This window comes from Salmo salar, chromosome 20 (assembly GCF_965601325.2).
Source record: "Salmo salar chromosome 20, fSalSal1, whole genome shotgun sequence".
Taxonomy (NCBI): Eukaryota; Metazoa; Chordata; class Actinopteri; order Salmoniformes; family Salmonidae; genus Salmo; species Salmo salar.
This window is the reverse complement of record NC_138310.1, coordinates 59,556,860-59,582,816: the sequence shown is the minus strand read 5'-3', so window position 1 is coordinate 59,582,816 and position 25,957 is coordinate 59,556,860. Positions and strand designations below refer to the sequence as shown.

General features: G+C 45.6%; 1 protein-coding gene across 2 annotated transcripts in view; it reads left to right on the top strand.

The window, feature by feature from the left end:
• Nucleotides 1-25,957, top strand: part of LOC106580977 (neurobeachin) — a 313,133-nt gene that overhangs the window by 101,611 nt on the left and 185,565 nt on the right. The window contains exons 13-35 of one of the 2 annotated variants that reach the window (XM_014162593.3): nucleotides 192-360; nucleotides 4,367-4,446; nucleotides 5,314-5,376; nucleotides 5,936-6,033; nucleotides 6,723-6,815; nucleotides 7,133-7,241; nucleotides 7,580-7,661; nucleotides 7,774-7,897; nucleotides 8,514-8,706; nucleotides 8,918-9,265; nucleotides 9,489-9,797; nucleotides 9,872-10,309; nucleotides 10,668-10,885; nucleotides 11,304-11,457; nucleotides 12,270-12,293; nucleotides 12,423-12,603; nucleotides 14,472-14,581; nucleotides 14,855-14,920; nucleotides 15,006-15,174; nucleotides 15,872-15,984; nucleotides 16,145-16,476; nucleotides 19,861-20,012; nucleotides 22,663-22,789. In XM_014162593.3, coding sequence (XP_014018068.3) covers nucleotides 192-360; nucleotides 4,367-4,446; nucleotides 5,314-5,376; nucleotides 5,936-6,033; nucleotides 6,723-6,815; nucleotides 7,133-7,241; nucleotides 7,580-7,661; nucleotides 7,774-7,897; nucleotides 8,514-8,706; nucleotides 8,918-9,265; nucleotides 9,489-9,797; nucleotides 9,872-10,309; nucleotides 10,668-10,885; nucleotides 11,304-11,457; nucleotides 12,270-12,293; nucleotides 12,423-12,603; nucleotides 14,472-14,581; nucleotides 14,855-14,920; nucleotides 15,006-15,174; nucleotides 15,872-15,984; nucleotides 16,145-16,476; nucleotides 19,861-20,012; nucleotides 22,663-22,789 — 3,752 coding nt within the window. The remainder of the gene's footprint in view (nucleotides 1-191; nucleotides 361-4,366; nucleotides 4,447-5,313; nucleotides 5,377-5,935; nucleotides 6,034-6,722; nucleotides 6,816-7,132; nucleotides 7,242-7,579; nucleotides 7,662-7,773; nucleotides 7,898-8,513; nucleotides 8,707-8,917; nucleotides 9,266-9,488; nucleotides 9,798-9,871; nucleotides 10,310-10,667; nucleotides 10,886-11,303; nucleotides 11,458-12,269; nucleotides 12,294-12,422; nucleotides 12,604-14,471; nucleotides 14,582-14,854; nucleotides 14,921-15,005; nucleotides 15,175-15,871; nucleotides 15,985-16,144; nucleotides 16,477-19,860; nucleotides 20,013-22,662; nucleotides 22,790-25,957) is intronic. The other variant, XM_045703701.2, reaches the window with a different exon arrangement.

Here is a 25,957-nt window from a genome sequence, read left to right as displayed (position 1 = left end):
GGCTCAGCTCAGCTTGAACCTCTTTAACTCACTTCACAGCCTTAATTTAATACCTTGAGCAGCCTGGAGTGGGTTATGAATGATTATACCTGATAGCGATATTCATGTAGAATCACTGGGTATAGGTTAATGGTTTGTTTGTGTGTGTGTGTATGTGCGCGCATTCATGCGTGTGTGTACTCTCCCCTCAGGTCCAGCTCTCTCTGTACACATACCTGTCTGCAGAGTTTATCGGCACGGCAACCATCTACAACACCATCCGTCGTATTGGGACTGTGCTGCAGCTGATGCACAGTCTGAAGTACTACTACTGGACCTGCAACCCTGAGGCCAGCAGTGGCATTACACCTAAAGGACTGGGTAAACACACACACCACACACTACTCACACACCCAAGGTCCAGAGATGACAGGCATCTCCTCTCTGTGTAGTAACAGGCTGCCATGAGGCGGCTGTCTGCTGTGTTGGAAGTCAAAATCCCCTTGAACTGTCATGTCATCTTTCTCTCTCAGCTTTTCTCTCTGAAACTATTCAGAAGGCTCAGAGGCCCAGGTTCTGGTACAGACCTACACTATATGGTTGGAAGCAGTACTGTATATATCCTACAGGTCAGCTTAGAACAGTGCTGATGAACCTGGTCTTTGTCTCAAATGGCATCCTATAGGGCTCCAGGCAAAAGTAGTGCACTATGTAAGGAATAGGGTGCCATTTGGACGTAACCACAGGAGAGAAGTGCAGTTTATTCCACAGAGGAAGTAGATGTGTATTAACTGTATAATGAATAGTTGATGCAGCAGCTTAGCCTCTATTGACAGAGTTCACATGGTTAATGATTTCTCATGAAGCCCAGAAAACAGCAAACACCATGACCATTAATCAGCAGTAGGCTGGAGAACGTTGCCAGAGCTACAGACCAGTCCTATTTGAAATATTGAGCAGATCTACAATACAGATCTATGTGAAGTAGGATACTGAGTGTGTTTGTCTGTGGTAGCGGGAGTTATATATAGACAGCTCTGGAACGTCCTGCTGCATTTCTATTCTGATCTGGGGAAGGGTTTGGACATTCTGGGCAGTTTTGTTTTTCTGTTTTTACTGATGTTGATGAATAATAGATATTGTGTTATAGATTGCTTGTTTTGGTTGTTCTTACTAACGTCATGGCCTGTTTTGCTTTAGTATGTGTTGCAAAAACAGTGAGACAAACAATACTAGTGTATAAAATATTTGTTGAAGAAGTTCGTAGCCATGTTCTGTTTGTTGAGGTTCGTAGCCATGTTCTGTTTGTTGAGGTTCGTAGCCATGTTCTGTTTGTTGAGGTTAGTAGCCATGTTCTGTTTGTTGAGGTTAGTAGCCATGTTCTGTTTGTTGAGGTTCGTAGCCATGTTCTGTTTGTTGAGGTTAGTAGCCATGTTCTGTTTGTTGAGGGTCGTAGCCATGTTCTGTTTGTTGAGGGTCGTAGCCATGTTCTGTTTGTTGAGGTTAGTAGCCATGTTCTGTTTGTTGAGGTTCGTAGCCATGTTCTGTTTGTTGAGGTTCGTAGCCATGTTCTGTTTGTTGAGGTTAGTAGCCATGTTCTGTTTGTTGAGGTTCGTAGCCATGTTCTGTTTGTTGAGGTTCGTAGCCATGTTCTGTTTGTTGAGGGTCGTAGCCATGTTCTGTTTGTTGAGGTTCGTAGCCATGTTCTGTTTGTTGAGGTTCGTAGCCATGTTCTGTTTGTTGAGGTTCGTAGCCATGTTCTGTTTGTTGAGGTTCGTAGCCATGTTCTGTTTGTTGAGGTTCGTAGCCATGTTCTGTTTGTTGAGGTTCGTAGCCATGTTCTGTTTGTTGAGGTTAGTAGCCATGTTCTGTTTGTTGAGGTTAGTAGCCATGTTCTGTTTGTTGAGGTTAGTAGCCATGTTCTGTTTGTTGAGGTTCGTAGCCATGTTCTGTTTGTTGAGGTTCGTAGCCATGTTCTGTTTGTTGAGATTCGTAGCCATGTTCTGTTTGTTGAGGTTCGTAGCCATGTTCTGTTTGTTGAGGTTCGTAGCCATGTTCTGTTTGTTGAGGTTCATAGCCATGTTCTGTTTGTTGAGGTTAGTAGCCATGTTCTGTTTGTTGAGGTTAGTAGCCATGTTCTGTTTGTTGAGGTTAGTAGCCATGTTCTGTTTGTTGAGGTTCGTAGCCATGTTCTGTTTGTTGAGGTTAGTAGCCATGTTCTGTTTGTTGAGGTTCGTAGCCATGTTCTGTTTGTTGAGGTTAGTAGCCATGTTTGTTGAGGTTAGAACCTGGAGGTTACGTTATGATCCTTCTATTTCCATTAGACCTGGTTTTCCTGTGTCTCAGAGCACTGTGGTGTTGCCTGTAGATAGGGAGAGAGGGAATAGGAGGGAGAGGGAGAGAGATAAAGGGAAAGGGAGATAGGGAGAGAGCTAGTAGATAATCAAGTGTTCAATTATAAGAACAAAGAGATGGTGGTTGGAACGGAGCTGCAGCTGCAGGTACACTCTGGCTACATCCCAAATGGCACCCTATTCCCTATATAGTCCACTACTTTTGACCAGGGCCCTTAGGTCAAAAGTAGTGGACTATGTAGGGAATGTAGGTAATAAGGTGCCATTTGGGACACAGACACACTTTGTCTCTGGAAATGTTGTTGCTGGTTTCTCTGGGAGTCTGTAAATAGAGAGCCATCAAATTAAACCAATGCATCAACCTCTCACACAGAGCCACTGCAGTGCAGTCTCAATTTTTCTCAATCCCTAACATGCGCCCGCACACACACAATCTCTCTCTCTCTCTCGCCCTCGCACTCTCTCTCTCGTTCTCGCTCTCTTGCTCTGTCTCTCTCTGAGTTATTCTGTTAGACACACAGTCTGTTGGTCCTGCTCCTCTTATGTAGTCACATCCTCTGAAGTCATTTCTAATTTCAGGTCACACTCCCAGAGTCTGGAACTGATCCATTTGGATAAGAGCTGTAACAATATTTTCTAAATTCCAAATGGCACCCTATTCCCTACATAGTGCACTACTTTGACCAGAGCCCTATGGGGCACTATAAGGATTAGGGTGCCATTTTGGACACAGACAATTTTGTCTCATCTTGCACATAGCTGAGAACCTGTGTATACCCACAGTGAAAACATAGAGTATTGATCAACCCTGTGAAATATTATCCAAAGCTATTACTGCCTGCTTTATCTGAACCAAGCCAAGGGTGAAAGTAAAATTAGTTCAATTTCCTAAGTCTCTATAATAGGATGTTGTGTAGGAAGCACACTGTCATGATTGCTATGGATTAATTACCAGTCGAGTCACACTGACTCACTGTAACGAGGAGGAGAAAGTGGATTTCTGCATTAATAACACAAACATAAATCATTTATCGATAAAGTGAACCTTATCCTCCTCCTGCCCAATATGCTCAGGGCAGGTTTACTGAACTAACCAATGAGAGCCTGAGGATCAACAGTCCATGAATGTAATTGGTTGTGATGAAGTTGGATGCAGCATGTGGATGCAGCTGTGTTGTTAAGGATGCTGTTATGGAGCGACTTGTTCTGTCCCTGTACTGTGTTCTCAGATGGCTTCTATTAATCAGTCTGACAAGGAGCTGAGGGAGCCTGTGTTGAAGGGGTTCCATTGATTTCTGAGGGGAAACAGGACAGTCAGATGTTGTGTTACATTGTGTCTGACAGCAGAGGACTATCCTCACTCTGGGAGATACATTCTCATATGTCTTGTGTAAATGAAAGCTTGGTGTTATTGATCTCTCTGTGGCAGAAACCTGTCCACGTACACTATATGTAGAACAGTATGCTGACAACCTTTCAGATTAGTGGATTGGGCTATTTCAGCCACAACCGTTGCTGACAGATGTATAAAATCGAGCATACAGCCATGCAATCTCCATAGACAAACATTGGCAGTAGAATGGCCTTACTGAAGAGCTTAGTGACTTTCAATGTGGCACCATCATAGGATGCCACCTTTCCAACAAGTCAGTTTGTCAAATCTCTGCCCTGCTGGAGCTGTCCCGGTCAACTGTAAGTGCTGTTATTGTGAAGTGGAAACATGTAGGAGCATCAACGGCTCAGCCTCGAAGTGGTAGGCCACACAAGCTCACAGAGCGAGACCGCCGAGTCCTGAGCATAGTGCTAGGCTGCAGCTGTAATCAATAATCAACCGTCTGTAATGTGTCATATCTCATATCTGGTCAGTCATCTGGGTTGGGCAGTGTTATGGATACAGCACCCTGTTGACTTGTACTGCGCTCTGTAGATTTCTGATAGCGATGGATCGTCTCTGAGATGTGAAGTCAACATCAGACTTGTGTGTGTGTGTGCACGTTATTTATCCCAGTGACTCGGTCTGTGTTTGTCCTCAGATGGTCCAAGGCCCACCCAGCAGGAGATCATCTCTCTCAGGGCTTTCATGTTGCTGTTCCTCAAACAACTCATCCTCAAGGTACTGCACACACACACACACACACACACACACACACACACACACACACACACACACACACACACACACACACACACACACACACACACACACACACACACACACACACACACACACACACATGCACCTCCACTCCAAAACCAAAACATTTTGTTTATCTCCACCAGAAAGGCATCATGGGTAATTGCTCTGGAACCATAATGTCCAATCAGCATGCAGGTTCAGGTCCATCCGTGTTGTGTTCAAATCAATTGCTTAGCTTCAACAACATGGCAGCAGGCTCCATTTCTGCCACAACTACCACCCCCCAGCAGCCATATCTACAATCCTGAACAGCATCAGCTACACACACACACACACACACACACACACACACACACACACACACACACACACACACACACACACACACACACACACACACACACACACACACGCACACACACACACACACACACACACACACAGCTCAAACAGCAATCAACTTCCAATCTGTTCCTGCAGAGAGTCTGGTTCCTCATCAGAAGTGTTTAAACTTTACATCACTGTAAACAACAACAGGAGACTGGGGAACAAACACTGAACGTGCTGCAATATTATAGTCATCTCACAAACCAGCATTTATCAACTGGTTCCAAAATTTGAATTATTATCCGTCACCAGCATAGCTCAGCACTGGCATAGAAGTACCATGCTTACGTTTATCTCCTGGATACTGGCATACAAACACTCTGGCGTTAGCTACAGTATATAGCAGACCTGCCAGTGATTATTAAGCAATCTAAGGCAGTTTCCCATCTGTTTCTGTTAATAGTAGGAACACATTGTTTCTTTGGTCAATGTGAAAATATGTATGTAATTTCTTAGGACCGAGGCGTGAAGGAGGATGAGCTGCAGAGTATCCTGAACTACCTGCTAACCATGCATGAGGTGAGTTTCAAGTCCCCATGGTTCTGTGCTGTTTTAAAAAAATATATACATAATAATGTTTTACCTTTATTTAACTAGGCAAGTCAGTTAGAACATATTCTTCATTACAATGACGTCCTATCCTGGTCAAACCCGGAATACGCTGGGCCAATTGCGCGCTGCCTTCCCAACCACGGCCGGATGTGATTTAGCCTGGTTTCAAACCAGGGACTCTAGTGACACCTCTTGCACTGAGATGCAGTGTCTTAGACCGCTGCACCACTCGGGAGCTGTAGTTGTATAGGTTTGAGAGGTCTGTCCATTGATGATGCTCTACTGTATGGAGCTATAATCTCTCTATCTCTCTCCCTGTCTCCCTTTCTCTATCCCTCTCCATCTCTCACCCCCTCTCTCTCCCTTTCTCTATCCCTCTCCATCTCTCACCCCCTCTCTCTCCCTTTCCCTATCCCTCTCTCTTTCTTTTTCTCATTCCCCTGTCTCTCTCTCTCCCACATCATTCTCTCTCTCTCCCACATCCCTCTTTCCCTCCACCTCCACCTCTCTCTCTCTCTCTCTCTAGGATGATAATATCCATGATGTTCTTCAGCTGGTAGTGGCTCTGATGTCAGAACACCCAGCCTCCATGATTCCAGCTTTCGACCAGAGGAACGGCATACGGTACGCAACACACACGCACACGCACTAGCACACACACACACACACACACACACACACACACACACACACACACACACACACACACACACACACACACACACACACACACACACACACACACACACACACACACACACACACACACACACACACACACACACACACACACACAGCCCTTGGGGAACAAAGCCCACTTGCTGTTAATGCACAAAATGCATATAATAACATCACATCTCTAACACTGGAGCCAGTGTTGTGAATCTACATGATACCTGTTGAATAATTCACATATTCTGTAAGAAGAAATCTACATAGAAATGTTATGATATTAACATATTCATTTTTATTTCAGACACTGATGATCAAACATACTGTATGCCCTGTGTATTCCATGAAATATACATGTATATCAGCCACTAACTCCTGCGGAGTTCTCAGAATCTTCACTGCAGGAAATGGAATGGCTCAGTTTTGATCATGAAAATAATTTAGTCGTCACTCCGACACGCAAACTCTCAACACAGACAGGGAGGTCTTTCCCTGCACACCCAACTAGTTCAGCCTGGTTTCATTGTCTGCGTCCCACCACTCCATTCCCTTTACAGTGCACTACTTATGACCAGAGCCCATAGGGGACACAATCATTAACATGTTTACATGTGACTCATATGTCTCCTGTCCTGTTCCAGGGTGATGTACAAGCTTCTGGCCTCGAAGACTGAGAGCATCAGAGTCCAGTCCCTCAAAGTCCTAGGATACTTTCTCAAACACCTGGGACACAAGTGAGTTATTATCCCTCCCTCCCTCCCTCCCTCCCTCCCTCCCTCCCTCCCTCCCTCCCTCCCTCCCTCCCTCCCTCCCTCCCTCCCTCCCTCCCTCCCTCCATGAAAGACTGTCCCCAAGAGAGGTCTGGATCTATGAAAGACATTCTCTTCTTCTCTTCTCCCTTCTTCTCTTCTTCTTTTCTCCCCTCTTCTCTTCTTCTTTTCTCACCTCTTCTCTTCTTCTCTTAAAATAAGTATTGTCTGAAGCGTAAAACTGTCATCCAGGGACTTCTAACAGGGTTACTGTGTGTGTGTGTGTGTGTGTCTGTCCACAGAAGGAAGGTTGAGATCATGCACACACACAGTCTCTTCACTCTCTTGGGGGAGAGGCTGATGCTTCACACTAATACTGTGTCAGTGACCATCTACAACGCGCTGTACGAGGTACATTCTTCTCTCTAACTTCTCTCTAACTACACATACACACACACTTCTTCTTCAGGGATCTCTCGTAGTCGAGTATGATTTCCCTCCAGGTGTCCGGGCTCCGGGTTGCGTTGTGGGTCTGGCTGGCCGTTGGTCCTGAGATGGCTGAACAGGCCAATCCGTGACCTGCAGATCTTGTGGCAGTGGGGTCAGGGATGGTTATAACCTCGTGCTGATAATCTCCTATAACCTCATTATGTCCACCCCACTGTCCTGTTAGAAGCAGAGACTACCTTGGTACATCCCAAATGACACCCTATTCCCTATTTAGTGATTGTCTGTGTTCTTCCCATCAGATCCTGACAGAGCAGGTGTGTACCCAGGTCGTCCACAAACCCCACCCTGAACCAGACTCTACAATCAAGATACAGAACCCCAGTAAGTCTGTCTGCTATCCCTCTGAATGTTATTGTAGTCAAGTCAAACTTTCTTTAAAGTGCAGACTTAGCAAAGTCGTGTGTGTGTGTGTGTGTGTGTGTGTGTGTTCCAGTGATCCTTAAGGTAGTAGCGACTCTGTTGAAGAGCTCGTCCCCCAGCGTTGAGTTGATGGAGGTTCGACGTCTCTTCCTCTCAGACATGATCAAACTGTTCAGCAACAGCCGCGAAAACCGACGGTGAGGACATGCATGCAAGCTTACACACACACACACACACACACACACACAGCCCAGGCAGGCAGGCAGGCAGGCAGGCAGGCAGGCAGGCAGGCAGGCAGGCAGGCAGGCAGGCAGGCAGGCAGGCAGGCAGGCAGGCAGGCAGGCAGGCAGGCAGGCAGGCACAGAGGCAGTCACTCAATAATTTACAGCTGTGTAATGACTCTTTCCCAGCAGTGACAGCACTGTTAGTATCCTGTTGTCAGTATCTTCAGGCATCAATCATAAATCGTTCAAGTGATAGTGATGGTATAACTGATGACTATTATCACCAATCTACACACTATTGTTGTCCAACTTCTGACTATATAACAAAGCATCAGATCATTTCACTAATGTACATAATAGAAGGTGATCAGAATGAATTGTGACTGTTTCACTGACAGAGTGGCTGGTGATCAAGTCACGTTAGAACCGAGCAACGATCAGAGGGAGTACTTGAAAATATGCTGTTGGCCTACAGACCGACTTTAATAAATTAGACTACTGACTATGTAGCGATGGTCTCTCCTGCTGTTTGCTCTAGTAGTGAGAAACGTATTGATAATAGTTGTAATAGTATATATTATTGTTGTAGGTGTCTGCTGCAGTGTTCAGTATGGCAGGACTGGATGTTCAGTCTGGGCTATATCAACCCTAAAAACCCAGAGGAACAGAAGATGATGGAGATGGTCTACAGCCTCTTCAGGATCCTGCTCTACCATGCCATCAAGTATGAGTGGGGAGGTTGGAGGGTCTGGGTGGATACGCTCTCCATCGCTCACTCCAAGGTAAGACTCAGTGGCTGCCTGCGTCCCAAATGGCACCCTATTCCCTATATAGTGCACTACTTTTGATTAAGTTATTGATAATGTCTCTCCCTCTCTATGTGGTAACCTACACGAGGCACATATAGAGTACCTGGCTGAGATGAGCTTGATTATTAGATATAGGTGATTAATTATAGATAATATTATTGATAATGTCTGTTCTATACTGTAGGTAACATATGAGGCCCATAAGGAGTACCTGGCTAAGATGTATGAGGACTACCAGCGTCAGGAAGAGGAGAACATTAAGAAGGGGAGGAAGGGTCTGGTCAGCACCATCTCAGGCCTGCAGGACCTCCAGGCTGGGGGCATCCAGGGGAACATGGAGATCAGAGAGATAGACTCCCAGACACAGACCCCGGAGAGCGAGGCCGACTACCCCGAGACCCCCGGCCACCCCCGGAACATACTGTCGGAGGGGAAGACAAGGGAGGAGGTGGGGCACGGGGGGACAGGGAGGATGGGGTCAGGGGTCAGAGTGGAGGTTCATGACCTTTTGGTGGACATCAAGGCTGAAAAGGTATGGTGTCTCCATATGTTTTCATAGTTTTTACAAGTGATGAATTTAGCAGATGCTCTTATCCAGAGCAACTTCCAGTCAGTGCATTCAACTAAGTTTAGTTGGAAAAAAACACCACATATCACAGTCCTTGCAAGTAGACTCTTACAATCAGTCAGTCAGTCAGTTAATCAATCAATCAATCCATCAATCAGCTAATCAATCAATCCCTCCCTCTCCCCAGGTGGAAGCCACAGAGGTGAAGCTGGATGACCTGGACCTGTCTCCAGAGCCGCTGGGCGTGACAGTGGGTGTGGCTGGGGGCGTTGTCTCTGAGGACAGGGGCGGGGCGTTGGTCCAGGTGGACTCCCTATTGGACAACGTTTACTGTGCTGCTGTAGAGAAGCTGAGCAGCAGCGCCGCCAGTGGAGTGCTGGTCCCCAACGCAACTGTCGCCGTCGCACCCGACAACCACAACACTGGTCCCCTCATCACCCTTGCTGACGACGACAAGGACAGTCTCCCTAGCAACAGCAGCTTCCTGTTTGGCCAGGTTAGTTCATCTTTCTTTTCTTCTGCTTGTGTTTTGTTATGTGCAAGTTAACTAAACAGAACTGAACTCAACAGGAAGAGCCCCTGGTCCTGCCAAGTCCTGCTTCTAACCCTGATCCAGACCCCGAGTCCCCAATCCCCCCGGGCCACAGCCATGACCTGGGCCTGCTGGCCCACATGACTGGCAGCTCTGAGCTGGGGACCGTCGGCATGGTCGGCACGGTCAGTCCTGGTGGTCCGATCAGCAAAATCCTGGAGGAGGAGAGATTTAAGCTCCAGACCACCCTGGGTGACGTCTCCTCCATGCCCAGGGAAGAGGCCTGCTCTAAGGGGTCAGAGTTCACAGAGACGGGGGCTGGAGCTAGGGCTGGAGGGTCTGGGTTGTCAGAGGGGGGCGAGCCCTTGGCTGGTGGGAAAGGTAGTGGGACAGATGCAGTCAGCAACACCTCAGACACAGAGAGGTCAGACGAAGGAAAGGAGGTTAAGAAGATACAGACCACTGCTACTACACAGGTTAGTTAAGTTACAAGACCTCCCTCCCTCTTGTCTTCTCTTCCTCCTCTCTCCCACTTGCCTTTGTCCCTCCTCTCTCCCTCCTGTTAGTGAGTCTGATGCGAGGAAGGATGAGAGGAGGAGGAGGAGGAGAGAGTGGAGGAGGAGGAGAAGAGAGAGGAGGAGGAGAGAGATGAAGTGAAGGAGGAGGAGGAGCGAGGACTAAAATACTATTATTAGAGTCTCTGCTGTTATGTAATGACTCATTTTAATTTACACACTGCTTTATACACTATGAATTACAGTTTTGTGTGTGTGTGTGTGTGTGTGTGTGTGTGTCTGTGTGTGTGTGTGTGTGTGTCTAATGTGTGTATGTCAGTCCCTCCATAGTCGTACAGCAGCCCAGTTAGAGCGTGACCTGCGTGTGGACCTGGGCTTCAGAGGGATGCCCATGACAGAGGAGCAGCGCCGCCAATTCAGCCCTGGCCCTCGCACCACCATGTTCCGCATCCCAGAGTTCAAATGGTCGCCCATGCACCAGCGCCTCCTCACCGACCTGCTGTTGGCCCTGGAGACAGACGTCCACATCTGGAGGAGGTGAGGGGACCGAGACATTGAGGACATGTCCCTAATCACACCATAGTCCATATGTAGTGCACTACTTTGTATCAAAGCCCATTGCCCCTCTGTAGTGCACTATTTCTGACCACGTTGGGCTTCCACAAAGCACATGCAGTAGAATGTTACATTAACATTTTGATCATTTAGCAGATGCTCTTACAGTCAGTGCATTCAACTAAGTTAGGTAAGACAACCGAATATCACATTAATTGAGAGTAAAACAAGAGTTACAGTATATCCTGCAGCCAGGGTTTCTAACTAGCCTTACTGCTGCTGATTATTCACCACGTATCCCTGACCTGACCTATGCTTAACATTGTGTGACATGCTACTGCATCCTGATCAAATGAACTGTAATCCAGTTCTCTCCCTCTCTCTTTCTGCCTCCCTGCAGCCATTCAACCAAATCCGTCATGGATTTTGTCAACAGCAATGAGAACATCATCTTTGTCCACAACACCATCCACCTCCTGTCTCAGATGGTAGACAACATCATCATCGCCTGTGGAGGGATCCTTCCTCTGCTCTCCGCTGCCACCTCTCCTTCTGTAAGTCAGTCATTCAGTCTTTCTACTACCTGTCCTCCTGTAAGTCAGTCAGTCAGCTTCTCTGCCACCTCTCCTTCTGTAAGTCAGTCATTCAGTCCGTCTTTCTACTACCTGTCCTCCTGTAAGTCAGTCAGTCACTTTCTACTACCTCTCCTTCTGTAAGTCATTCAGTCAGTCACTTTCTACTACCTCTCCTTCTGTAAGTCATTCCGTCAGTCACTTTCTACTACCTGTCCTCCTGTAAGTCAGTCAGTCACTTTCTACTACCTGTCCTCCTGTAAGTCAGTCAGTCACTTTCTACTACCTGTCCTCCTGTAAGTCAGTCAGTCACTTTCTACTACCTCTCCTTCTGTAAGTCATTCAGTCAGTCACTTTCTACTACCTCTCCTTCTGTAAGTCATTCATTCAGTCAGTCTTTCTACTACCTGTCCTCCTGTAAATCAGTCAGTCAGCTTCTCTGCCACCTCTCCTTCTGTAAGCCATTCAGCGTCTCTGTGGTGCCACACTACCATCTAGTGGTGGCTATTAAGAACTGCATGTTTATGTCTTAATTAATGATCGGTCTCTAGGAAATAGGACTAGTTGATTGTCTTTATTGATTGTAGCCGTTTTCATTTGCTCAGCTTCATTCTGCTATATATTCAGCTAATGAGAATTTTACCTTGTCAGAGTCGTTTAAGTTGGTGATGGTTTCCTCTGTGTGTTTTGCTTATGTGTGTTAAGGACTGAATGTGCTTTACCTGCTGATTGGATTTGTTGATTTGAATCATCTGTTGTTATTTTTTCTTCTGTTTGTTTGTGTGCATGGCCAGAGTACCCAGGTTAGTGCATATGCTGTAAGTTTATTTTATTTCTAAACATTTATTCTCTCAGGTACAATAGAGCAATATTTAGTATTTCTGTTTCTTGAGTGTATATGACTGTCTTCCCCCTCCCCTGTCCCCGAACCCCTGCGTTGTGATCAGGCTGAGTTGGAGAACATCGATGCGACCCAGGGCATGTCTTCAGAGACGGCTGTGTCCTTCCTGTCCCGTCTGATGGCCATGGTGGACGTTCTGGTGTTCGCCAGCTCTCTCAACTTCTCTGAGATAGAGGCTGAGAAGAACATGTCCTCTGGAGGCCTGATGAGACAGTGTCTTCGACTGGGTAAGAGTGTGCCTGCATGCACGTGTGTGTGTGTGTGTGTGTGTGTGTGTGTGTGTGTGTGTGTTTGTGCGCGTGCACTTGTCACACACATTAACTGTCATGTTAGATGATTCATGAGATCAGTAAATGCAGTGGCAAAATCATTTCACTATCATTTCAGTAATTCCAGTATTCCATGAAATTCTTTGATATGGTCATCCTAGCTAATTAATTTTCTAAATGCACTGCTATTAGATAGTAAATGTGCTTTGGTGAGTCATGATTTTCATAAATGGTGTGTGTCTGCTGTAGTGGTTGGTAGTTCAGTCAGGTAGCTTGTCTGTGTAAAGGCCAGACTTTTGAAGCTAGCTCTGAAGTAACTCAGAACAAATCCACACTTACACTCACCACACACACACATACGCACACATATAGGAGCTGATCATGGGCTACAGGAAAAGGTGGGCCGAACAGGCCCCCATTAACATCGACGGGGCTGGAGTGGAGCGGGTCGAGAGTTTCAAGGTCCTTGGCGTCCACATCACCAACGAACTATCATGGTCCAAACATACCAAGACAGTCGTGAAGACGGCACGACAAAACCTTTTCCCCCTCAGGAGACTGAAAAGATTTGCCAAGGGTCCCCAGATCCTCAAAAGGTTCTACATCTGCACCATCGAGAGCATCCTGACTGGTTGCATCACCGCCTGGTATGGCAACTGCTCGGCATCTGACCGTAAGGCGCTACAGAGGGTAGTGCGAACAGCCCAGTACATCACTGGGGCCAAGCTCCCTGCCATCCAGGACCTATATACTAGGCGGTGTCAGAGGAAAGCCCATAAAATTGTCAGAGACTCCAGTCACCCAAGTTATAGACTGTTTTCTCTGCTACCGCACAGCAAGCGGTACCGGAGCACCAAGTCTAGGACCAAAAGGCTCCTCAACAGCTTCTACCCCCAAGCCATAAGACTGCTGAACAATTAATAAAATTGCCACCGGACAATTTACACACCCCCCCCCTCCCTTTTGTACACTGCTGCTACTCGCTGTTTATTATCTATGCATAGTCACTTCACCCCCACCTACATGTACAAATTACCTCAACTAACCTGTACCCCCGCACACTGACTCGGCACCGGTGCCCCCTGTCTATAAACATTTTCTTAACTCTTTCTTGAACTGTACTGTTGGTTAAGGGCTTGGAAGTAAGCATTTAGGTCCCCACCGGTAAGGTCTACACTTAAAGTTTGATTTGATTTGAAACACACAGCTTATGTTTTACTATACCGGTGGAGACCTAACATTTATTTACATTCAAAATCCTATTTTCCCTAACCCTAAACCTAACCTCAACCTCAACCCTAACCCTATCCTTAACCCCTAACCCTAACTCCTAAACCTAACCCCCAACCATGATTCTAGCCCTAATTGTAACCCAAAACCTAACCCCTAAGCCTAAAATAGACTTTGTCCACGAGGGAGAATTTTCCACACACACGCGAACACACACGCGAACACACACACACACACACACACACACACACACACACACACACACACACACACTCTCTCTCTCTCTCACTATCATCATCTGTAGTGTGAAATTTGTCTGGCTGTTTGTTTCACCATGACTCTGGCCTGGCAGCTTGAACAGTGATCAGACAAGCAGGTGACCTACTGTCTGTCTGTCTGTCTGTCTGTCTGTCTGTCTGTCTGTCTGTCTGTCTGTCTGTCTGTCTGTCTGTCTGTCTGTCTGTCTGTCTGTCTGTCTGTCTGTCTGTCTGTCTGTCTGTCTGTCTGTCTGTCTGTCTGTCTGTCTGTCTGTCTGTCTGTCTGTCTGTCTGTCTGTCTGTCTGTCTGTCTGTCTGTCTGTCTGTCTGTCCTCCCAGTGTGTTGTGTAGCAGTGAGGAACTGTCTGGATGTTAGACAGAGACAGAGGGACAGAGGGACCAACAGTAAAAGCCAGGACAACCTGTATGGTGCAGCATCTGCCAACAAGGTAGGTCCTCACACTAACCTCATCATTTAAAAATACATATAAAGTTGGTAATAATGGTACAGTTGATGGGTGGCTGTGACACCGGACATACAGGAACTATAAGTGGGAGGTGTGTGGAAGATCATTAAGTGTGACACGCAATGTAATATGGATGCTACGATAGCGGCTAAGTAAACAGATTGTTACACGGCCACTATGATGTCAGACTCCCTTAGTCTCCTCACTTTAGATCTCCTACAGCAGAAAATGTCTCAGTAACTTTCTCCCATCCAGGACCCTGAGAGACTTCTACAGGATGTCGATATCAATCGTCTGAGAGCTGTTGTGTTCCGGGATGTGGTGAGTATGACTGTTTGTGTGCTGGTGCGTGTGTAACATGTTTGTGTGCGTGTGATTGTGTAACATGTATATGTGTCCCCACCAGGATGACAGCAAGCAGGCCCAGTTCTTGGCCCTAGCGGTGGTCTACTTTATCTCTGTCCTCATGGTGTCAAAGTACAGGGACATCCTGGAACCACAGAGAGAGACCAACAGGATGATCAGCCAATCAGCATACAGCATTCGCCACGAGATCAACTCATCTACCAGCACAGGTGCTTGCTTTTGTTATTCAACTCCCATCCTCTCAGGTCTATGATTAATTAATGTGATCCACTAATTGCACTGTGCAGAATTAAATATGGAAACAGGAATGGAAGTGGAGATGGGAAATGTGAGAGGTGAAGGGAACGTGGGTGTATGAAAGTTGTACAGGCAGCCCTGGTCTCTGTGGTATGAACAGTAACATCCCACTGGGCACACACTGAGAGAGAGCAAGCAAGACATCGAGAAATAGATTGAGAGAGAGCGTAAAAGAAAGAGAGAAAAACAGAGAGATGCTGAGGGTTTGGGGCATTGTGAGGCTTGTTCTATTTCCAGCCGTCTGTCGTTGTCCATTAGCCAGTCAATCAGCCAGGAGGATGGAATCAGAGAGGCTTCTGGGAAGGACACTTCGCTGCCATCATAAATAATATCACCAGGAAGAGAGTTTCCAGCCAACAGGTAGATGGCAGATGTCTGTCTATCTGGGATGGAAGTTAGAAGAGGTTAAACGAGGAAGTTAGATGGGGAGAGAATGGGCTTGTTCGACATCAACTGCATTGCAGTCAGCAACTGCCGACTGGCTGATCTACGAATCACCTTGCATCTTAAATGACTACTCATTATTATTTGTAGATCGGTCAGTCAATCACAATTAACCCACAATGCATCACATATTTGTGTGTGTGTGTGTGTGTGTGTGTGTTCCAGAGACCCCCCTGGCGTACCCTGACCAAAGTAAGGAGCCCCCCACCCCTGTAGAGGAGCTCCACATAGAGAGAGGCTGTCTGCCGCACACTGACTCTGGCATTGGAGAGGAACAGGTTTCCCATCTAGATACTAGACTGTGTTCTCTTTTTTCGTTCCATTATAGTGGATTGGAGTTGTACTATAATGTGTGTTTGTGCATAAAACCAGGAAGAGTACAGGTACAAGAGTATATAAGTAAACTAACCCCCCCCCCCCCCCCCCTCCCCCCTCCAGATGGCCAGTGTGTTAAACGGGGCAGACCTGGACACTTCAGGTCCCGGGCGAGCTGACGCAATGTCCTCCCTACTCGGCAGCCTCTCCTCTGGGGAGAAGCATAGTCAAGAGTCCCTCTTGGAGCCGCCTGGCCTGGAGGTCCTAAGGACCACCTCCTCCATCTCCTCCATCAGCCAATCAAACATCAACGTCCGAAAGATCCTGAAGAGCCTAGTTGCTGGGCCTGTAGAGGCGGTGGAACCTGGACCAGAGCCCCTCCCCTACCCTGATTTTGCCATACAGAGAGAGACCCATTCCCCCATGCTGCCCATGCAGTTCCACTCCTTTGACAGGTACGTTACACACACACACACACAACCATGCAGTTCCACTCTTTGTACTGGAGGCTACTCTGTTATGCATGTCTTATACAGTAAGAGTCAAAAGTTTTGACACACCTTATCAATCAAAGGTTTTTCTTTATTTTTACTATGTTCTACATTATAGAATAATAGTGAAGACATCACAACTATGAAGTAACACATATGGATGTGTTGGGATGAGTTGGACCGCAGAGTGAAGGAAAAGCAGCCAACAAGTGCTCAGCATATGTAGGAACACCTTCAAGGAAAAAGCATTCCTCATGAAGCTGGTTGAGAGGATGCCAAGAGTGTGCAAAGCTGTCATCAAGGCAAAGGGTGGCTATTTGAAGAATCTCAAATATAAAATACATTTTGATTTGTTTAACACTTTTTTGGTTACTACATGATTCCATATGTGTTATTTCATAGTTTTGATGTCTTCACTATTATTAGTAAAAATAGTCAAAATAAATAGTCAAAATAAAGAAAAACCCTTGGATGAGTAGGTGTGTCCAGACTTTTGACTGGTACTATACATGTTTGACAACTTGAGCTCCACAGTAAGATATTGTGTTAAGGGTACAGGTAGCCTAGCGGTAGAGCGGAAAGGTAGCTGGTTCGAATACCTGAGCCAACAAGGTAAAACAATCTGTCGATGTGCCCTTGAGCAAGGCACTTACCCCTAATTTGCTCCAGGGGCGCTGTACTACTATGGCTGACCCTGTAAAGCAACACATTTCACTGCACCTATCCGGTGTGTGTGACAGTAAAACATCTATTTTCTTAACAAGGAGTTGATGTGTTGATGACCAGTACATATGCTTCAAGACAGAAATATAATGTGAGTTGTTAGTCAACACACCACAGTTTATCAGTTTAACATCACTCGCATGTTAGACATCTGGTACAGTTCGCTAAGCCCCCATGGGGAGGAGTGTGTGTGTGTGTGTGTGTGTGTGTGTTTGGAAAGGTCTTGTGTATGTTGTGTGTTTACATTCCTGCAGTAGATAAGAACCCAGTAATCTGTGTGCCGTCCCTGTGGTAACCTGCTGCTGACAGGAGGTCAGGGTTCACATCCCAGAATCCTTATCTTTCTGTCTGGTGAACGTTCTGTACCAACAAACCCCTGAACCATGTCAAGATTGGTGTGGCTGTCGGTGTGGCTGTCGGAAGGGCCTGTTTGCTGTGTGTGTCACTTGTGATGAAGGTAAAAATGGAGGACAGAAGCGATAAGTAGATGGAGGAAAGAAGAAAGGTGGAGAGGAAGGAGAGATGGAGGAGGAGATGAAGGGTCAGTTGAAGGACTGCAGAGGTCCCCTGGGCCCTGATGACTGATTAAACAGAAGCGGCGTCCCATCTTACCCCTCCCCCTCCCTCCTCCCTCCCCATGCCCAAGCCTGTCTCCTCACCACTCACAGCCCTAATATGCCCTGGCAGGCTGAAATGAGTTGCCAGAGCTCTCTGTATTATTTTTGAAATGCTTTCACACACAGTGTCCAGGTCACACATACGACTCCTTCATGCTTTAATGTCATCCAGCCTCAATTTGCTGTGTCTAATTCTTCTCCACCTACCAGCAGAATGAGCTGCTAGACTGACTAGGCCTCAGGACGGCTGGGCTGTCAGGCCTGAGGCTGATAGGGACTGACAACATCAAAACAGAGCACAAAGAAAAGGCTCAGAGCGTTGAGAGGAGGGCTGAGTCCCCTGGCCTTTCTGGTTGATAGTCTCTCTGAGGTGGAGTTTTCAATTAGAGACTTCAATACCCAGAACTGAATGACCAGATGGGACCAGTGCACGGCTGATCTGAATGCACCTTTAAATTCCCTCCCTTCTTTCTTTCTCTTTCTCTTTCTCTTTCTCTTTCTCTTTCTCTGTCTCCCTCTCTCTAGTACAGCTGTCTGACAGTAACAGTAACACAGGGGATGCTGTCTAGCTCTGTATTTGTGATTACATTTTGAATGAAGAACTGATTTATTCTGTTTGGTTTTAATTGAACTGATTATGTTAGGAAGTGTAATCTTTTGAATCTATTTCCATAGTATATCTATATGATTGAGGATGTGTGTGTGTATATAAATGTATGTATCTACAGTCATCACCTCCTGTTCTTTAATATTTCTTACTAGATTAATCCTCACTTTATTCACAGCAGCCCCTATTAAACACACCCCTGTTAATAAATGATGCCTTAGATAATCTTTGCATCATTCATGAGCACTCAGATAATCAATTATTCATATAAAAGGTTCCTGTTGGATCAACATACAGTATCAGACCGTAACCATGTCACACAGGGATAGCTGCACACATCCTTATCTTAGCTTTCCCCCTTTTCATTTTAAATTCCATCTACAGTAGGGACAGATGTGAATTCGTGCTAATATGATGTGTGATGGATCAAGGCATGTGATTGTTCATTCAACCTGTCAGTGTTTTTATTGTTTGTGTTCCTACTCCTATAAATGATTAGATAAATAACTCAATATGAACGAGGAATACCTTCAGAAAAAATATAAAATATATAGCTGATTTTCTCAGTGATGGGCTGCTGTCAATGAGATCTCTAGTCTAGACCAAAGCAGCAGTACACAGATGTATTGAATAAATGACGCTGTCAGCATCAGTATCTCAGATATTGTAATATGCAGCATACTGACATGGCCCTGTGTGTGTGTGTGTGTGTGTGTGTGTGTGTGTGTGTGTGTGTGTGTGTGTGTGTGTGTGTGTGTGTGTGTGTGTGTGTGTGTGTGTGTGTGTGTGTGTGTGTGTGTGTGTGTGTGTGTGTGTGTTCGCGTGTGTGTTCGCATGCATGTGTGTCATGCTGTTCATCAGAAGTGAATAAATAACTGCAGTAGATCCCAGTGGTCTGAATGTATGCTCTGTGCTCTCCAAGTGGACTATGGGAAGGTCACAAGTTTGGTTGTCTAAATACCCTGGTTCCATCCCAAATGGCACCCTATTCCCTATATAGTGCACTACTTTTGACCAGGGCTTTTGTCAAAGTAGTGCACTATATAGGGAATAGTGTGCCATTTGGGATGCACAACCTGCTGGCAGTATTTACTGCCTTCCTCCCTCATGTGATGTGTTTTAGTGGCTATAAATGCATAAGAGGAAACCAGAAGTGTCTTCACACATAGAACAGTCTTTTTATATCCATGTATTTATATCTCTTCTTAATGATTTAATATTTCTCTTAATAACGTAATAGGAGCATTACCCACTTACTGCAGCTGCTCTCTCTGTGTGTGTGTGTGTGTGTGTGTGTGTGTGTGTGTGTGTGTGTGTGTGTGTGTGTGTGTGTGTGTGTGTGTGTGTGTGTGTGTGTGTGTGTGTGTGTGCGTGTGTGTGTGTGTGGGTGTCTCTGTATAGGAGTGTGGTGGTCCCAGTGAAGAAGCCTCCACCAGGCAGTCAGGCTGTGAACACGGTTGGACACGCATCCTCCAGCAGCCTGGCAACAGGCTCCACCCCCAACATCTTTGCTGCAGCCTCCAACACCCCCAAGAGCATGATCAACACCACCGGTAGCCTACACCCATGTGCCCTGGTCAAATGTAGGGAATAGGGTGCAATTTGGGACTAAGCCTTCTCATGCATCCCACTTTAACCCCAATTCCCTAGCCCCTAACACCTAGCCACTTGTGTATACTTGAAAGTAGTGGGTAGATATGAGTAATACTAGTGACAATTCCACCTAACCTACAGTAGCTGAATAACAGGGAGCTACTACTACCATACCAATATTATTGCTTATACCTATCTGATCCTTTCTTGTCTATGAGGTGCCTAGGGGCTAGTGAGTAAAGGGTAGGGGCTAGGAGTAAGGGCTTGGTGTAGGGGGTAGGGTATAGGTGTAGGGGTAAGGGCTAGGTGTAGGGGTAAAGGGACAGCGGTTGATTTAAGATTCAGCCTGACATACAAGCCCTCTGAATGATGGTAAACAGGGTCTCAGACCCACGAGGTTACTAATAACACTCTACTAATGTGTTCGGTCGGTAATGTGGTTTATTTCCAGGGAACTGTTGCTCGTTGGAGTTCGTTAGTATTTAATTTGAGTAATTACTGCAGATCTTAATAACCCAGTGGGTCTGGAATGTGTCCTTTGAAGCCGGTCCAGGAATAGGAGCAGAATTTGCGTCCCAAATGGCTCCCTATGTAGTGCACTACTTTTGACCAAGGCCCATAGGGATCAAAAGTGGTGCACTATCTAAAGAATAGGGTGCCATTTGGGACGCATCCAATTTGTTTGTCGGCTGGATAACTGAGGTTTAATAATGGAGTGTAGAAACTCATACTGAGCACCAGAGGGCACTCTCTACTGCTCTACATGACCATGCTGCCTATACAGTACTATGACCCACTGCTGTGTGGTGGTTCAGACCAAAATACTATAGTCTAGTAGTAGTTGTAGTGCATGTGCGTCCCAAATGGCACCCTATTCCATACATAGTGCACTACTATAGGGAATATAGGAGTAGGCCTGGACAAAAGTAGTGCACTAAACAGGGAATAGTGTTCCATTTGACTGTCCTCTCCCCTAAGGCCCTGCTCGGTGCTGTTGAGCCCCAGGGTCCCATGATGCAGCAGGCTTCTGAAAGAAGCCACTTAATACAGAGATCATTAGAGCTGCAACACCTATTAAACGTTCCTATCCCCTCAGCAGGAATGTGAGAAATGTGACAGAGTCAAAGTGTGCTTTCAGCTAAACCCAGGGTCTTTCCTCCTCCCCCTTCTCTCTCTTTCGCTCCCTATTTTTCCATCTATAATCCTTCTCTCCCACCCCCTCTTTCTCCCCCCTCCCTCTCTTTCTCCCCCACCCTCCCTCCCTCCCTCTCTTTCTCCCCCTCCCTCCTTCTCTGTCACCTCCTCGCCCCTCCCTCTCTATCTCTCTCCCCCTATTTCTCCCAATCTCTTTTTCTCTCTCCCTCATTCCCTCAGACCCCACAATTTCACCAGTTATGTTCTGTTCTGGAGATGTTCTTTGGCAACGTGACCCATGAACTCAAGGACATGTGATACCTGGAATGATGATGGATGGAAAACATCTTAATCGTATCATATTAAATATCTAACCCAATATTGGACTGAGTGATAATAACTCTTGAAATGATTAACAAGAAATTCTACAGATGCACCGTTTTTGAACAACCAATTATAGTGAATTGGACATTAGACATTCATATACTTACAATGGTCCGAGGCGGATGTCATTCCTATAGGTCGTCCCTGTAACTGAAACAGACCTTGGGTAGATAATATACAGCATAGTTGTATACTGTATATTTCTATACTTGGGTATATATTGGAGTTGAATATTGTAAAGTTGTACACTTGGGTATACAATATAGTTGTATAGTGTATGCTGTACTGTATAGTTGTATACTTAGGTATATAATGGAGTTGTATAGTTGTATACCTGGGTATATAATGGAGTTGTATACTGTATAGTTGTATTCTTGGGTACATAATGGAGTATACTGTATATTTTTATAGTTTGGTATATAATTGAGTTGTATACTGTACTGTATAGTTGTATACTTGGGTATATAATATAGTTGTATACTGTATAGTTGTATACTTAGGTATATAATGGAGTTGTATACTGTATACACTACCGGTCAAAAGTTTTAGAACACCTAATCATTCAAGGGTTTTTCTTTATTTTGACTATTTCCTACATTGTAGAATACTAGTGAAGACATCAAAACTATGAAATAACACATATGGAATCATGTAGAAACCAAAAAAGTGTTAAACAAATTTTAGATTCTTCAAGGTAGCCACCATTTGCCTTGATGACAGCTTTGCACACTCTTGGCATTCTCTCAACCAGCTTCATGAGGTAGTCACCTGGAATGCATTTCAATTAACAGGTGTGCCTTGTTAAAAGTTAATTTGTGGAATTTCTTTCCTTCTGAATGTGTTTGAACATATGTGTTAATTCATAGTTTTGATGTCTTCACTATTAGTCTACAATGTAGAAAATAGTAAAAATAAAGACAAACCCTGGAAAGAGTAGGTGTTCTAAAACTTTTGACCGGTATTGTATTTCTATACTTAGGTATATAATGAAGTTAGTGTATAGTTGTATACTTGGTTATATAATAAAGTTGTATACTTCTGCTCCCATACTTCTCCCAGTGTGACGTTGGTTGATGTGTTTGTTCCCTGCAGGAGCTACAGACTCAGCCTCCTCTTCCTCCACCTCCTCCTCATCCTTCGTCAACGGGGCCACCAGTAAGAACCTGCCCGCTGTCCAGCCGGTGGCGCCCATGCCTGAAGACACAGTGGAAAACATGAGGTAGGGTCAGGGTGTGACAGTACTGTGTGTGTGTAGTAGGCGGATTATGCATTTCAGTGCTGCAGACATATTCACCATATATCACCTGGAGCCACAGAACAGTGCATGTCTTTCTCTATCAGCATGTAACCACTGCCTGTGGTGTTGTGTGAATGGTAATTCAGAGAAAATGTTGTGTGTGTGTAGCGTTAAGGTGTGTGTGGATGCTGTTGTGACCTTGACTCCTCGTCCCCACCTCCTGTAATGGTTTGTGACAGACATCTCTAGTGCTGCAAAGAGCCTGAGTACTTCTCTCTCTCTGTCTCCCAGTCCCACTGCCTCAACACATACACACAAACAAACACACATTCACACACATGTTCTCACTCTCTCTCCCTCCTGTCCCCCTCTAAAGGAATTGCAAATCAGTTGCCATGGCAGTAACCAACGTCACTTAACGTAACTGTGGAGTCAATGATGGAAGTGGCAAGTTGCAGAGCTGTGTGTGTGTGTGTGTGTGTGTGTGTGTGTGTGTGTGTGTGTGTGTGTGTGTGTGTGTGTGTGTGTGTGTGTGTGTGTGTGTGTGTGTGTGTGTGTGTGTGTGTGTGTGTGTGTGTGTGTGTGTCTCACATGGTTGCAGAGATGTGTGTGATCATACCGAACTCTCATTTCAGTCCAGTCAGACCGACATGTAGCTTGTTGAATAGACAATAGACCTATGGCCTCTGGTCAGAAGTAGTGCACTATAAAAGGAATAGGGTGCCATTTGGGACTCAGTCCTAGTGACTGCTGCAATCTTTGTGTATTTCAGTGCGTTGCTCTGTGAGGTGGACCAGGATCTGAGAGTCTTTAGTTGGTCCCTGCCGGGGGGCCACACAGAGACAGAGACAGAGATGGCCCCCAGAGGTGCAGGCCAGTGTCATAGGCAAGCACTGTTTAACATCACTCACACAGGTGTCACTGTCTCACTGATGCACTCATCCCTTCACCTTCGTATTCTTCCCAGGAGGCCAAGGGCCAGAACACACTCTGCTGCTATTCCCTCCTAGGCCAAGCCTCTCTCTCTTGCTCTTTTTTTCTCTCTTGCTCTCTCTCTCACTCTTTGTCGGTCTGTCTGTCTCTGTATTTTTCTGTACTGGTGGACAGGCTACAGGCTCAAGGCAGTATGTCTCTGCTTTTAGATGCTTCCTGTATGGTTGCATGCCCCCTTCTTCCCAGTCTGTAGATAGATACTACTAGACACTAAGCTGTAGAGCAACCAGACCCGGACATGAACAGACCCAATCATTTTTTTAAAGTGGGACCCGGACCCAAACCTGAATTGACCCGACAACCCGACCTATACCCGACCTGTACCCTAATGGGTCCGGGTCTAGACCAGACCTGATTTGGACCTGAGTGACAAAAAATATATGTTTATCAACCAAGTTGCTCTTCTAGTTAACATATAGGTATTTATATGTTGGCTAGGCCTTCTATAAGTCAATAAATTCAACTTATTAGAGTAAAATAAATATGCTATGACCAGGGTCGGGTCCATTCATGTCCACTAGGGTTTATCAGCTGTAATTACATAGACCCGACACCCGATGACAATAAAACTGGACCCGACCCAGACCCGAGGGAAAAATTTACATTTTGGACCCGCTCAGGTCCCGGGTCGGGTCTCGTGTATTCGGGTTTGGTTGGACTCGTGAAGAACTTTACTAGGCTGTGTGACACTATCTGGGCTCTAAACGGTGACACCGACACCAGTGAAACTAAAATAAAATCCACCAAAAAATGCAATACCTAACAATATTTAGCTGCAACACTCATCTCAACACTGCTCAAACAAGACAGGCCGCCATCTGCCGCTGCTTTCTTCCAGTTATAGGGCCACACACACAGTTCCTCTATTCTATTTATTCTCTCAGTATGCTGTCAATTCATGCATTCAACATATTCTTCCTGAACAAGAACGATGCTGCTTTCCACGTTGCTTCTTAATATAAATCCACATTTTTCCTATTTTACTATTATTTTGTGAATATTGCTCTTTGCAGAACATGAGTTAGTTAGTCTAAGGAAGCTGGCATGTGCATAAAATAATGCTAATCGTTAATGCTACTCGCTAACTAGCTAGCTAAACGCCATTTAGCTAAATGCACTAGCTAGGGCAAAGCAAATGTTAGCTCTAATACAGGTTGCTAGCAATGGTGGTGTAGATCAGCATGTTGTTTGTCTAAATGCAACATCTATTCAAAACTGATTAGGGTCCGTCCCCTGAGAAACACTGACCAACATTTTGGTTCCTAGCCTATCTTAACTCCTACGTGGCTTTTTCATTTGTTGTCATTCCAAACAACACCAACCATATAATTAGAATAATCATTGTATTTCTATGATTCCAACAGTTTACCCAAGTGTTGTGTTCCAACATTTCACCCAAGTGTTGTGATATCTTTTCTAAATTAAGACCACTAGTGCTACCAATGAAATCGTTTACTTTAGAGTCCTGGATGCAGTATTCTGCTAGGCGGCGCTCCTAGTGGCCGGGGACTTTAATGCAGAGAAACTTAAATCAGTTTTACCTAATTTCTATCAGCATATTAAATGTGAAACCAGAGGGAAACAATTATAGATGACCTTTACTCCACACACAGAGATGCGTACAAAGCTCTCCCTTGCCCTCCATTTGGCAAATCTGACCATAATTCTATCCTCCTGATTCCTACTTACAAGCAAAAATTAAAGCAGGAAGCACCAGTGACTCGTTCTATAATAAAGTGGTCAGATGAAGCAGATGCTAAGCTACAGGACTGTTTTGCTAGCACAGACTGGAATATGTTCCAGGATTCTTCCGATGGCATTGAGGAGTACACCACATCAGTCACTGGGTTTATCATTAAGTGTGTCAAGAATGTCGTCCCCACAGTGACTGTATGTTCATACCCCAACCAGAAGCCATGGATTACAGGTAACATTCGCACTGAGCTAAAGGGTAGAGCTGCCGCTTTCAAGGAACGGGACTCTAACCCGGAAGCTTATAAGAAATCGCGATATGCCGTTCGATGAACTATCAAACAGGCAAAGCATCAATACAAGGCTAAGATCCAATCGAACTACACCGGCTCCAACGCTCGTCCGATGTGGCAGGGCTTGCAAACTATTACAGACTACAAAGGGAAGCACAGCCGAGAGCTGCCC